Below are 16034 nucleotides of genomic sequence, written 5' to 3'. Positions count from 1 at the left end.
AGTCTGCCAAATCTAAACGTACAGATAGATGATGTTCAAATAGGGACGATCGCTCAGTGGCACAGAAACTAAAGAAGCGAACTTCGTTCATTTAGAGGAAAGGCGTTTTTTCTTAAACGAACGATGTTCGTTTATTGAGCTTGTGCGACACTGTGCTTTCGTTCATAAATGTATGCACAAAAGACACATTATCAAGATATGTCATTTGGCTAATAATGAAAAATGGAGCAAAATATTTTCAAGATTCTGCATTAAAACTGTACAAGCTGTTGAATAAGACTATTCCCTTTGTTGTAATTAAGCAATACGTCGTTAACAAAGTCATGTATTACATATGTACAATCATTAGAGATAACTTGCACTGGTGCGCGCGCATACTAGTGGTATTTGCACTGCAGTACAATACCGAAAACATTGTTGCATACCTGCTTGCAAATGATACGTAAAAGAGATGTTATCGCCCATTCCACACAACATCGCGTGATCGCACAGTGTCATTGTTACGGAAATTTGTTGTTTCGGATAAACATCCGTAATGATAACGGAACTCCATGCCGTACTGTACTGGTGCTTGCTGTGTTGTTTGATGCACCTGCAGAAAAAAACGATCGTTACACTCGTGAAAGTACTTCAACAGAAAAAAAAACATGTTTGCAAGCACTCGTGCAAATACCCCGCATTCACGCGTCATGGCGTTCTGTCGTAGAATCTCTTCACATTTTGTCATATTTATAGAAGTGGTGTAACACTACACATGTAAACAATCAATTGTTGTTTAAATGTAGATATTATGTGAGAATACAATCGAATGTCAAGTTCTGAAAATGTGACCTAATGACAGATGAACTGCACTCAAAAGTGAATTTTCGATTAAGATGTTTAATTAAATCTTGTAAAAAATATCACATGGCACAAAGTTCTTTGATTGCTAAATCCAAACGCATGTTGATAAACAAAGTACCATTGCTAAAAAATGAAAGCATCTTATCTGTAGGTAGTTTTTACGCCAAACATACTGGCTTTGTGTTCCTAGCATTACAGACTACTACATACTGATTTGAAATTGATTGTGATGTCCGAAACATTTTCGATTTTCGCTAATTTAGTTAGAATCGGTTGGGGGTTAGTTGGGGAATTTTTTTTACCCTATAATGAACTATTGACATCGCCCCTTTACAAGGTCTACAACATGTATACATCGAATATTACAGTAATCAATTACTTTTTTTTGCTATTATTAGGTTATGGTCTTGTCAAAGGTTGGTATGATGAAATCAAGGACTACAACTATGACAACTACAAGGCCAGTACAGGAATATATGGTAAGATACAGTCAATTCTATTTCTTTAACTTTTCACTCAACTGACGATTATAATGTTTTGACTTTACAGGATATAGTCAACATATGTATCCATGTATTCGCAATACTCATGGTTAAACATTTAGGAACATGCATACTAGTACTTCCATTAGTTTTGTGTTTCACCAAAATATTTATAGTATGTTCATATCTATCAATCCAACAGGTCATTTTACACAACTGCTATGGGTTGAAAGCACACAGGTTGGATGTGCCCACGCTATCGACATCGACGGTGACACACAGTTAGCCTGCGAGTATGACCCACCGGGCAACATAAACACACTTGACGCTTTCATTGCTAATGTAAAGAGGCCGATCTAGAAAATGTTCCACCCCACGACACAGTGATGACAGTACATTCGTCTTATTGGTAGATTGGGTATATGGAAAGTAGTTTTATGGGCTGTTCTATATAAAGTATATATTGATTGTATAGCAATCAGTGTAATAGAATAAAATGGAACCATATGAAATTTCAGCCTCTTTTATTGAATAATAGTAACATTATGTGAGAATGCATACAATCGTCAAAGTAATCACACGATATACAAAAAAATACGATCTGCTTAGGCGAACAAAAAATAATTGTGTGTTTCCGTTAACATGACATCAGAAAATATTATTGGTAGTTCGGAATTTTTATTCTATTTTACTTTATCTTTACCTTTTAATTTGCTTTTAATTATCAAAATATTGCTTTGGCTCAAAAAACAAGTTGTCTGTAACCAGTTACAAGCTGTTTGATATAATTATCATAATAAGTCGTAATATCCGCCCGATTTCTAAATCTATTTGAGTGAGTGAGTGCGTGAGTGAGTGATTTATTACTGATGGTTGGTAGATGTATTGTTATCTATCTATGATTGGTTGGTAGATGTATTGTTATATATTTATCTATCTATCTATCTATCTATCTATCTATCTATCTATCTATCTGTCTATCTATCTATCTATCTGTCTGTCTGTCTGTCTGTCTGTCTGTCTGTCTGTCTGTCTGTCTGTCTGTCTGTCTGTCTGTCTCTCTATTCCATCCATATATCCACCCATCTATCCACCCATCTATCCGTCCAACCTTAAATCAAAGTATGCGTATTATTATATGCAGTCTCGGTAAACATTGAAAGTCATGCACACACATCTATTGGCAAAAGGCAACCCTTAAGTGCTAAGGAAACTGGTTGATTTGATGTGGGCCATTGTTTATATCATGTCAGACGGTATTTTGATAGACAGTTGTTTTATTTTTCTGTACGCGCGTAACTAATTTGATGGGTTGGGTTATGGGTGAATCAAATGTTATTTTGAATTAAACGGTGAACAATTCGTTTTGTCATCATTGAAAAGAGTTTCTTTTATGGTTAATATATTCAGGTGAATAAAAGTAAAACAGAATTCAATGTGTGCCATCTTTTCTATTATGGAGATGACTAAGTTTCTATTTGTGTTCATAACGTTCTACATTATATTTCTGCTGGTATATGAGATGACAGAAGCAATTCTAAGGTAATGTAGTATCGACGATAAATACTACAGTCAATGGAAGGAATTATATGCAAATGGAAATATTAGGTCGTAGAGAAGGTGTTGAGAGTATGAATAAATGAAGTTTTATGGAATTCGTTGTATCGTTCAATTGGGTTCACACTTCACACTTCCAATGAAAATACGCATGAAAAGAAATCTACAAACAAGTATAGCAGATATAGAGTGAGCAAGTGAGTGAGTGAGTGAGTGAGTGAGTGAGTAGGTATTTTATTACTGGTGAATTCAATTGGTTGGCAGATGTATTGTTATCTATCTATCTATCTATCTATTTATCTGTCGGTATGTCTGTCTGTCTCTGTCTGTCTATCTATCTGTCTCTGTCTAGCTATCTGTCTATCTGTCTGTCTGACTGACTGACTGTCTGTCTGTCTGTCTATTTATCTCTTTATTACATCCATCCATGTATTTCTCCATCTATCCATCCATCTATCCACCCATCTATCCATCCATCTATCCATCCGTCCTTAGATTAAAGTATACGTATTATTATGCATGGTCTCGGTAAACATTGAAAGTCACGCACACACATCTATTGGCAAAAGGCAACCCTTACGTGTTAAGGTCACTGGATGATTTGATATGGGATAGTGTTTCCATAATGCCAGACGTTATTTTAATAGAAAGTTGTTTTATTTTTCTGTATGCGCGTAACTAATTTGAAGGGTTGGGTTTTGGGTGAATCAAATGTTATTTTGGATTCAACGGTGAACAATTCGTTTTGTTCTCATGAAAAGAGTTTATTTCATGGTTAGTATATTTATGTGGAAAAGGTAAAACAGAATTCTATGTGTGCCATCTTTTCTAATGTGGAGATGACTAAGTTTCTATTTGTGTTCCTAATGTTTTACATTATATTTCTACCGGTATATGAGATGACAGGACCATTTGCAAGATAATGTAGTGTGGACAATAAATACTACCAACAACTCTGTACAGGAGATATCACATTTAACGTTACATTATTTGATGAACAGTACACATTTCATAAAACACATCTATTGTGAGTTACTAAGAATACTTTCACTGAACTGCATCAGAATCCACCTTCTGACGTTTTTTTGAACGCGGCGAAGTAGTTCACATTACCTCAGGGATGAGCACATTAGCTACCGTGATAATAAAAGTCAACTTTGTACAGTCCTAGCTAGCGAGTTGCATTTACATGGCTAACTTCTACCATGTATTAAACACAAGAAATAAATTCAAATGATAAGTCAATAGCATGAATAAAACGAATGACTCTGTCAGTTGTAGAGAAGTAGTTAAGAGTGTGTTTAAAAATAAATTCTTTGTATCGTTCAGTTGGGTTTAAACGTCCAGTTAAAAGACGCGTGGAAATAAAATTCTACATGGGGAGTATAGTAGATACCAGTCTATAGTGTATGAGTTCTTCTGGTGTCTAAGGGATCACAGAAGTCTTGTTTCTGCAAGTACTAACACAAATTTAACTTTTAATTTTTAATTAAAATGACTTCAAACACATTTTGCAAACCATATCCTGTACAGATTGCATATACAAAAAGTAATAACGTTTGGAATTCGATCAGTCTCCATCCTGTATACTTCTTCATTTTGTTTTACATAAGTTATATATTATTACGATATCACTGTTGTCCTGCCTTCGATGACATGACACATTAGAAAAGTGTCACACCCACTTTCTGCTAAAACAAGTACATCATTTCAAATCGTGTTGTTGGACACATACAGCAATATCACGTTTCAATAAAGAGTAATTTAAACAGGCAGTGGCGCTTTGCTAAGAATAGAAATGGCTTATAAACCAGACACAATATATTTACATAACACCTACCCATAATACCACAGGGACTTTCATCTTGAATCCGAATTCGGTTTGGACATAATCTTACGTAACCTTATGATTTTTTCTGACCGCAGGCTAAACAGCCTCAATAGTCAGCTCATTGTCATTATTGATTTGTAATACTGTTCGCTATAGTCCAGTTGTAATTATTGTTTTGTGGCTGTACTCTAGTTCTTGATTTTTCAAATGTTTATCAAGGCGGATTTTGAAGGAGTTAAACTGTTGGTGCATTGATGACTAATTCTGGCAGGTTAATCCAAGTGGTGATGACACGTTGTGAAAAAGAGTGCTTCCTCAGATTAAGTCTTGCATATTGTTGAAACAGCTGCTTACTATGGCCTCTTAGTCCGGTTCTTGACATACAGTCTGACTTCAATTTTAAAAATGATAAGATTTCTGGATCACATTTGTCAGTAAGAATGTTGTATACTTCTATCATATATCCCCGTGTTCTCCTATATGCCAGCATTGGTAATTTCAGTTGCTTCAATCTCTCTGGATAAGACAAATCTTTAAGACCTGGTAATTTCTGTCTTGCCCTGCGCTCCACATTCTCTATACTTTTGATAGTTTCTGTTTATGAGGACTCCAAACCGGGCATGCATAGTCTAAATGACTTCTGACTAGTGACTTGTACAGTTGTAGAAACATCTCTCCAGAAACATGTACGCACGTCGTATAAGTGCAAATATGCTATAGCTTTGTTCGCTTTGTTGATATGTTTGTCAGATTCATGTTGTGAGTCAATGGTTACCCCTGTGTATTTTTTCCTCATTAGTTTGTGAGAGTCCTCTTCTTTGACCGTTCATTTCTATAGTATATGCAAAGCCATCTTTCTTGTTACTATCTTGGGTCATAGATTTACATTTGCCGGGATGGAAGCGGAGGAGCCATGTATTTGACCAGTCCATGAGGTTATCTAAGTCTTGCTGTAATACTTGGTTATTATTCTTATTGAAAATACTTCTAAAGATCTTAGTGTCATCAACAAAAAGAAAAATCTCTGAATCCACAGTATCAGGCAAATCATTTATGTATATCACAAATAGTACTGGGCCTAGCACACTACCTTGTGGGATGCCACTGGTTACTGATTACTGATTTTTCTCCATTCTTAACCACAAATTGTTCATTTCGCCCAATTTTTTTATTTATTTTTTTTTATTTTTTTTATTTTTTTTTTTTTGGGGGGGGGGGCAAAGTGTCAACGCTTGTGCAGGCACATCATTATGAAAATGCCCACACTGGAACGTGTCATTATAAAATTAGATATATCTGGTTCCGTTATAGTCAATAAAGAGCATTGATAAATTCCAAACGTACTAATGGTATACCATACGAGACAATTGTGAAAGTTTGCGTTTGTGAATTTGTTGAACGGCGACCTCTATCGACAGAAATCATCTTTAAGCAGCCCGTTTCATGCGCACTTTGAAATCGTATAAGAAATTACATGAATACTGCTCTCACACGGACGGCCATTGCATTCGTTTGTTTTTTACAGAACGTAGGACGTGCTACGTGGTAGGCAAACCACTGTGTAATTAAATCGATGACGAGTGTGTACCAAAATTATAAGGAATTGTAACTTGAAACCAGCAGTCCGTTAGTTCCATATAAATAAACGTATTGTATTCCTACTACTATCAAATGATGGCTAATGTCTAACAACTCTCTCTCTCTCTCTCTAACTCTCTCTCTCTCTCTCTCTCTCTCTCTCTCTCTCTCTCTCTCTCTAACTCTCTCCGTCTCTCTGTCTCTGTCTCACTCTCTCTCTTTCCCTCTCTTCCTCTCTCCCTCCCTCCCTCCCACCCGCCCGCCCGCCCGCCCGCCCGCCCTCCTTCCCCCCCTCCCTTAATTCATAGTCATCAATTGATATACTTCTACATGACTAGTAACATGTCTGTGATATGCAAGAAATAGCTCTATTTTAATAATTCAACTCTGAAGGTCAAGGTCAAAAGTCAATATATTAAAGTAAATATTGCTTTGTAAAATATGGGTAGACACTTGAATAATTTTCTAACAAAGTCTCTGTTTATCATAGTGTATAGGTATGCAGGAAGTAGTTATTTTAACTAAAATATGGTGACCATCATGTCAAATTTGGATATGTTGTCAAAAAAGTGACACGCATATATCAAATATGATATGTCACCTTTATGTCAGGTTTGAATAAAATTACATATATTCCAGGTCAAACAAAATATGTATTACAGACTAATGGATGGATCCACTGATACATACATGGATGAATCCATTTGTACTAAACATAACAAACTCAAATGTTCATTACACACATAACTGCATCATTGCCCTGTTCCTCTCATATGCGAAGACTTCGGCATATGTATGTCATGCATAAAACCACACTTTCTTTGTTTTCATTTTTCGTGCGTTACACTAGGCCATGGTACACGTTAAGAAATGATATGTTCAACATATTGCTAAGGCAATTCAACAAATGTATTCTCTCCTCCACTGATAACACATTTTAACAAAGAAAGGATAAATACATATTGTTTAACTCAGTAAACAGGTTAATCACGTAGGTACTTTATTGTTACCCTAATGTACTTTGATTGACATCTCGGAAGAAAGTCTACCAGGAGTCAGAAAAGAGAATCATCGAATGACGAAAATAAATCAGCTGTCACAGATAACAAAAGGAATTGTATAACATTAGACTGGGAAAGTAGGTGAAAGGGAGGTCGCCAGGAAGACGGATAAAGGAGACATCTCGATAGGGAAATCCTCTGCAGTGATGAACATAGTGGAAAGGGAATTTTGACTCAATCACATATGGAACAATTTATTCACTATATCGCCCTCTAGTGGTGAGCAGTAAGCATCTTGAAATCTTGACTGCAATGCTTGAAGAGAACATGTATATCAATCTTCGAGAACATAATAAAAATCAATAACTGCAAAAAACGGTAATTAAGTATGACAACTCTAAACTTACACGGCAAATTACAGTTGTATTCTAAAAGTAAGAATTCGCTTATTAAAACTATTTTTTCCAACAGAATACGATATTTTAATGACAAGGGCATTTGAGGCAACATACCATAATTTATCTCATTAATTATTTTGCATGTAGCCGTCATGAAATGGAAACCATTTAACTGTATAAAGATCATCGTTAGCAATATTGTATACATGGTCTATTAATCAAACATTCTCAACAAGATATGTATACAACTGCTGGTACATTTAACAAAATTATTTTTTTTAGAATACATGTTTATGTGTCAATTCAAGGCTATTTGAAAGTTCATGACTATTGAGTCAGAGATAATATACCTTAAAGACAAACAAATGTAAGTGACAACAATCGATAAAAAAGCATAAAGACAGTTCTAGGGAAAAGTGCTAGTTTGATACATTATCTACATATAAAAAACAAAATTGTTTTTATTAGGTTCTGGCTGTAGAAGTAAATACAAGGTATACGTATGTTTGTCACTGCAACAACACATGTACAGTATTGACAATTTACACCCTATACAACTTGTCACACGGTCTCCATCATCTCCGATGGTCGTATGGGACCATAGGAAAGTCATTGCAGTGTAATACTGGGTTTATTATAACAAATCATAGAAACCTAAAAAAATGTTATCGTATTAATTTTGTTTTACATTCTAATTACCAAAATCTGAGAGATCTGAAAATTAAATAAGTGTCAATGAACATATCCAGTCAATAAGTGGACATTTCAATAGATAAAAGAAGTAATTAATACAAACTATATGTGGAAATAGTAAGTCATATTTCAGACGACCTTGGATGCATCATGTTGATAACTTTGAGTCATTTAAGAGTTATTATTTTGGATCCGCATTCTCCTCGCAATAAACTGGAGTATTATGCCATAGAGAGTGCCATTGGAATTATAGTAACTTATATTAATTATAAATATATTATCAATTATTAATCATGGTAACTTAAGAGTATTGGTACACCCGTTTCCATGCCATCATTTCAGTACCCAGTTTTCAGAACCTGGCCATAAATATTTATAGTTGGACTTTAACAACAACAATGGACGTTTTGTTTCAGAAAGACCAATGTACTGATCAGGGTGAAGGTGAATTTTTAGGAATAATCAAACTGGATCCATATAGTGTAGGTTGATTGTAAGCCATTCTAAATTAAAACATGACAGTACTTACAACCACTTAAAGAATAAAGAAATGAGACAGAAATGATTTTGCAATCTCGTTATATTTGCTTCGAAAATAATTGGATCGTCGGATTATATAGCTTTAATGTCATTGCGACATGTATTTCCTATAGGGCAGGCAAGTACGCTAGAGGTGCTGGTAAAAAGTACACAATAAAAAAGGCTGTGTGCATGAATTAACACTTGTCTGGCGGATCAATGTGTAGTGAGTTTGGGAGATGCAAATGATGAGATATGTATGTTTGATCATGTCATGCAAAATTTCACATATATCTTACTGTAGTATAATGTTTCAACCAACTTTTCGCTTTTCAGCAAATCTACTGATTAACACTTAAAACAATATAAATGTTAAGTTCTACTTTTTTTAAAAGGGCGCTGATATGGTCACTGTGCAAAATGAAGGATACACATCAAATGTTAATAAATGCTATAGTATGAACTATAATATTTGGGTATTGTGTTCTAAAATAAACAGAATAATAAATATCGTGTCACAGGTTTTGCTATTTCTATTTTAGTACACTTAAAGAGTGATGAAACAGCAATAATTTCGTAACATATGGCGACATAATCTGACCGGAATGCACGCACGTAAGTATTTTAGTAATACAAATCGATTTGTTCCACATGAATGAACTTGAAATAGAGTTAGACACATCCAGACAAAGTAATCAGAATTGTTAGTAATTTTTTTTTTAAAGTGAAATATATTGTAACGAAGGGGTTCTGTGGTCTAAAAGCTTATATACAGGTATTCTGTGAACGATAATACTTGTTCGGATGACAAGTCCAATTTGGATGTCGTAGGAGTTGAAAAAAAATGATATCAACACTCAACTACACACAGATGAGTGTCATCCCGATTTGAAAGTTTGGTTAATCATTTTATTCAGAGTCATACATGATTTCTGTATATTGAGGGGACTATTACCGAATGTGTATATTACAAGTATTTGTAACCTGCTAAGGGTCAAATTTCTAGTTCCTTATATATGTGACGTCATCGGGATTTGAACATTGCCAAACATCTGTCTTTAAAGAGAATCTTTGATGAGTACGGTTAGTGTCTCTTCTCGCAGGCATCGGAAGTAATTTTTTTCATATCCAAACAATTGTTTTTAATTGCGTGTGAATGACAATTGTCTCCAAGTGTCGTTTCACCTTGGCCGTGGTACCAACTTGTGGCCAACGTAAACGTTGTATGAGTATGTAGATAGTGAACTTTTTTCTAAAAATCTAATCCAATATATAATTATTCAAAATTTATAAAATTCACTAACTAATCTACTGTTGTCATGTTATGACAATATGTAAAGCAGTATCAATACAGTACAACCCATAAAAATATGATTTATTCTATTCTGTATAATCACATAACCTAACCCTAACACTAACCCTGACCGTTTATTTTAATGCATGTGTGTATACATTATACAAAGAGGGCAGTGTGTTACATGTTTGCTACATAGTTTTATCTTAGGCTAACTCTTAAGCGGGACACATTTGTATATACTAGACGGCTTAGAATTTCCCTTTGAAAAAAACACCCAGTCTGTCACGTCGTACCATTAATTATTTAAGACAAACACTTTAATATCTAGCATTACAATTCTGGTATCGTATCATGTATGGTACCTGCAGTTCTAACAACATATCCAGTTGAGGACACCACTGCCTGTAATAACTTAAACTAAACCAATAAGGATATCACTTTCAAAATATGTTAATGATATACGGACTGTTTCATTTTTTTCAACAGGGGGGAGGGGCACTATAACCTTTATGCTATATTTATTTATTCTTCGAAAGAACATTTAGCTCATGTTTATTTTATAGTCTTCATAAAACTGTTTTATTTTTTATCTTTTAAATATTTTTTTCTATCATCAAAATACCACCCTTCAAAAAATACAGAAGAAGCAGTTTGGCAGTCCATGAGTCCCCTCTACCAAAGAATGTGATCGTCTGATAGGGCCCATCAAAACTTATATAAAGTGGTGTTGGTGTTCATCGTGTATATTTTATTGTACTGGTGTTACAGTAATCTGTCCAGCAAGAAATCATGAAGTTGACGTACTGTGTGCTTCTCCTGTTCATCACTGCATGTGCTCATGGTGCACTCGAACCGGTAAGTTCTAACGTATAGTCTACTAAATGTTGTTACAACATGTAGTGATATTTTACACAAAAACCATTTGTCTAATCTATGAATGACTCAAGTGTAAGTAGAGTATTGCAGTAAAGGTTTACCGTGTTGCAGAAAGAACAAGTAGTACCTATCTGCCTTCTTCACGACTCAATGTATCGCGCAACGTCTGTCTATATCTGGCAACATCAATCACACAAGCAAGATTCAAATCGTCAAAGTCGTGGTTTTTTTACTCGTGTACATTCTGGCTGGCGCTATCGTAGTATAAAGACATCCCCTAAACATTGTAGGTCAAGCTTTTACCCTTCTGTAGTAAGATTTGTAAATAAGTCCTGAATTTTCACATGTATATGAATTTTTTAGCCGTCACTTTGTCATCATTGTTATTTTTTTATATGTAACGTTTCTAAGGACTGCTCGTGTGAATATTCACTTTCCTATGTTTTATGGCAATGAAGTATCCGAATATTAAAAATATGTTGTTCCACTTTTACAAGATAATAAAATGGGCTGCTTTATATTCATAAAGTGCAGCTTGTTCGAAATATACCACTGAAAATGACTAAGATTAATTTCGTAGAAGTACATACAATTCATTTGGAAAAAAATGATCCGTTGTTAAATTCTATATTTAGGTCTTACATCTAATGTAGTTACAGTATCTTAACTTACAATTCACATGTAATTGTTTCGTTAGCGTTCTTTTTCAAGTCAAATTTCGTGATTAATTCTGCTAAAAGATGAAAATAGTAGGATATTCAAATCGTTGTTATACTAATGTACATATAATATTTAGAACCTCTGTACATAGATGCATTTCGCCAGTTGACAAACTGTAATTTTTTTATACAAAGTCAATATTAAAAAACACGACAACAGCCACACGGCACCTTTGGAGGGACTAGGCCAAATATAGAATATAAGTGACTTAGAGAAACGGCACGATAACTATTTATATCGCATCATCATACCTCTATTCCTGATTAGCTAATAATAGCTTATGAACCAGCACAGCTAATTTAACCTAGAACCCTTTAATTTTAGATCGTCATATGACTCGAAATCTCACTACATTTTTATATGCTATCATTGAATAGACGAATCTCTTAATAACATGCTTCCATTTATTTTCTGGCTTGACAAAATATAACAAATAATCGTAACAACTTATTGCTATATGGCTGGACACAAAATGTTGAAGTCTACATATTATCGTATATCTTGACAACAAAAAATAGCAAAATATTTACATTTTAATCAATTTACATGCGTGCTATTTTTTTTTTGTTAAAAATGTATAATTTTTTTGGTGACATTTGCGGAGAATTTAATATGTACCAATAGGCTTAAAATGTAGCAATATTGGCAAGGTAAATAATATAAATGATACAATATAGCAATATTGGCAAGGTAAATTAATATAAATTAATATTTGTGCCGCTGGACCAAAGATAAGCAAATAATTGTCAGTAAGACACGCTATGCTAAACCTGGATATTCGTGAAAAGTGTGCGTATTTTGTAGTTATTTCAAAGACGAATGTTTAGCAATTATCAGACTGGTAAATTAATTGTGTCCATGCATTTTAGTCATTACTTATTTTTATTTTCTCGTTTTCCAGCGAAATAAGCAAAAATCAATGTTTTAGGGAAAATATTAATTATGAGGGATACAGTATATTTTCTTGAATCGGGAGTTCTTTTATTTGAAGTCAACTTGGTAACTTTTTAAGTAATTCATCTATGGCAAAAAAAAAGATTGTTTCTGGTCAGCGCGCGCATCACTTCAATACCTCCGCGTCTGTCTTATTCTCCAGCCCCTGCATTCCGCAGACCTGTGGGGAAACACAAAAGTAACGCATCCCTACTTCAGTGTGAAGACAACTACAGAGCCAATGATGAACAAGCAAATGCCATCTGCCCCATATACACATTTACTTTAAAGTACTAAATAAAAAGAACAGTAACTGTCATAAATAGTAGATTGAGTGATAGGTTTATTAAGAACAAAAGGAAATCCCGTCGTCGCACGAATTTAGACAAACTGTCCTGACCAGAAACAATGTTTTTAGCCTAAAACAAACACTTCTTTGTGTATTTCGAAAACGAAAAGATAAAAGATGGCTAAAAGGGAGATACATTGAAAAGACTATTAGTTTACTACTCTTTTCTCTTTTGACCGTAGGGTGGTATTTGCCAGCAATATTACCCTGATAAACCATATGGCTGTGCCTCAACCAAACCTGGAATGTTGATGTGTATAGGAGCTGGTGACATTTGTGATGGCCTCTATTATTGTGGAGATGGTGCCGATGAGGAAGACTGTGGTACGCTAAAGTATAATCTATATTACAGATCTCGAAATCAGTGTATTTGACGATACTATCCATCTGTTTTTATTTTTTCACAATCTCTCAAATTGTCAATTGAACGAATTCATTTGAAACTTTTAGTTTCCATAGTTTTTAATATAACCATTAAAGCATATCATGTTACCCAGCCTGAAACGTGCGTTTGAATCTACCAAATTTAAAGTAACTTGGTTAGTGCCTGTATAATGCATAATAAGTTTTATTTTAAGATACAAAATGTGTCGACATAGAAATATTTCAGTATAATTTTCCCTGTGGAAGTACACTGGAACAAGTATTGACATTGTAAGCGAAGTGCCAAGTGATGCATACAACAAAATATATTGTAAACTATGAACAACACAACAAGTATGTATGTATGTATGTATGTATGTATGTATGTATGTATGCATGTGTGTTTGTATGTATGTATGTATGTATGTATGTATGTATGTATGTATGTATGTATGTATGTATGTATGTGCGTACGTATGTATATGTATGCTCGTCTCCCTGCTGTGTGTCTCTGAAGTTCACGGTTGCCTATGTTCTATCAATTCAGATTACAGTGCGGAATATGGCACTGGAGATGGTTCGTGTAAAGCATCCGATAACACCAAAGTTGGAGATGATGCCCAGGCATTCCAAGATCAGATGGTAGCGGCTCACAACTACTTCCGATGTCTCCATGACTCACCAGATGTTACCTGGTCTACGGCTATGCAGCAAAAGGCACAAACAGCTATTGACTACAGTGCTTCACTTGGTGTTTTGACTCATTCGAATTATGGAGAAAATTTGGCAAGGGTTCAAATACCGATATCTTCCACAACAGGTAAAATGGACATTGATGTCGTCATGTGTTCACGTACTAGCCCACTTATGTGACATTGGGACATCGACGTTATTTGCCTTTTTTGAGGTGTTGTGCATATAGGGTCTTGTTTGTCATAATAATCAACTTGCGCAAATTGAGGTTGTACAATCAAAGTTGTACCCGTTCACACAGAAAATATGGGATTCATTGTCTGGTCGATTTACATCATCGCAACGACTGGTCATTCAAATTAAGCCGATTTATACAATAACGTGAGATTTCATCTTTTTAACTGGCAAACCGACCAAACAAAAAATGTAATGACAACTTTTTCATTCTATTTCTGTTGTGTGTTTTATGTTCTGTATAAGCTGTGTTATCTCTTACTATTAGCTTACTCTATGAAATGTACAATTTTGTAAATTTATGAAATGTATTAAAGGGGCACGTATAATTGTGTTGCGTATCTTGCAATATTGTACTTACTGAAGCATACTTAACCACCATTTGTAATTGACTTGTCTTAAACTTGGTATTTTAGATAAAACTTATAAAAAAAGATCCGATGACATCATTTATTATACGTACTAGAAATTGTTCAGGAAACCCCAACTATCGAATTAACTATTCTAACAATGTTAGAATAGTATCAACGTATATATTATCCTGTCAACCTCCTTTTTGAAATGAACATATTTTATTTCTCTTGTTTTATCTCTAGTGAATAAACAATTTAACTCATTACAATTCAATTCAATTCATTTTAATTCAATTCTTTACAACACAATTCAATTCAATTCAATCCAATTCAATTCAATTTAATTCAATTCAATTCAAATCAATTCAATTCACAATATACACATTATACTATTACTCGGGTGTAGTTTATTGAAGTATTTTTCAATTGAGTAAAAGCTAATAAACTGATCATATCATGCCACTTGAAAGGCGTAAACAATTTGTGAATTGCACATCATTTCTGTTCAACTAATTGATGTGTATATAATTTCAGGTTATGGCCTGGTAAGAATGTGGTACAGTGAGATTGCCGATTACAACTATGAGGATTATAAGGCTAGTACGGGAACAGTCGGTAAGTCAACTTTTACAGGTTTTAATTAATCTCTGCCATCAAAACAATGACGTCATTTCAATCAAATACTATTCAAATGCTGAAGACAGCAAACAGTTGAAACTATGATTCGCCTACCCTGTATTCGTGTACCTAACGAAACTGTTTTAATTTATTCAATAGGCCATTTCACTCAAGTAGTATGGGCTGAAAGTGTGGAAGTTGGATGTGCCTATGCTGTTGATATCAATGGCGACACCCAGATAGCCTGCGAGTATGATCCTCCTGGTAATTTAAACACCCTCGATGCTCATCTCGCCAACGTCAAAAAGCCAATTTAACGGAATTCTACCTGGAGATGTTTCTCATACGTTTTAAATATGTAGCCGTACAATATTAGTCATCCGATGTCAAAATAGTATATTATTCTACTTATTGCAAGTAGTAAATATTGTTAGAATTTCGATTAGTTGTAGAATAAATAAATATCAAAATTCGAAATTGGTTCCCGAGCACTCTTTTTTCTCTGTATGTTAACAGACAACAGTTGCAATACAACCCATTGCAGGTTTGTGTTCACTGATTGTTTGATACGGTCACACAGAAACAAATAAGTCGACTGAATGAATACAGGTCCTTGCTATGTTTTGTACATACGGAATTGACTAATATGCCACCATGCAGACATCAACTCATTGGCGCCCATGTGTCTGTGTCTAG

At 34.5% G+C, this 16034-nt stretch overlaps 1 protein-coding gene across 1 annotated transcript; it reads left to right on the top strand.

Annotated features, from left to right (window-relative positions):
• Positions 1-10953: 10953 nt before the first annotated feature.
• LOC144440380 (uncharacterized) lies at positions 10954-15780 on the top strand. The gene is made up of 5 exons (XM_078129750.1): positions 10954-11054; positions 13260-13401; positions 13988-14260; positions 15255-15335; positions 15498-15780. Exons 1-5 carry the CDS (start codon positions 10989-10991, stop codon positions 15653-15655), a joined length of 720 nt encoding a protein of 239 aa, XP_077985876.1. The 5' UTR covers positions 10954-10988; the 3' UTR covers positions 15656-15780.
• Positions 15781-16034: the final 254 nt, after the last annotated feature.

Source organism: Glandiceps talaboti, chromosome 9 (assembly GCF_964340395.1).
Source record: "Glandiceps talaboti chromosome 9, keGlaTala1.1, whole genome shotgun sequence".
Lineage (NCBI taxonomy): Eukaryota > Metazoa > Hemichordata > Enteropneusta > Spengelidae > Glandiceps > Glandiceps talaboti.
The sequence above is the reverse complement of the archived record's forward strand: the minus strand, read 5'-3'. Positions and strand labels throughout refer to the sequence as shown.

Bases quoted from the DNA above. Each gene is read 5' to 3' on its own strand.
- LOC144440380 (XM_078129750.1), top strand. From the start codon at position 10,989: ATGAAGTTGACGTACTGTGTGCTTCTCCTGTTCATCACTGCATGTGCT. The intron at 13,402-13,987 runs GTACGCTAAAGT...CTATCAATTCAG, and splicing joins TGCCGATGAGGAAGACTGTG to ATTACAGTGCGGAATATGGC. The intron at 15,336-15,497 runs GTAAGTCAACTT...TTTATTCAATAG, and splicing joins GGCTAGTACGGGAACAGTCG to GCCATTTCACTCAAGTAGTA.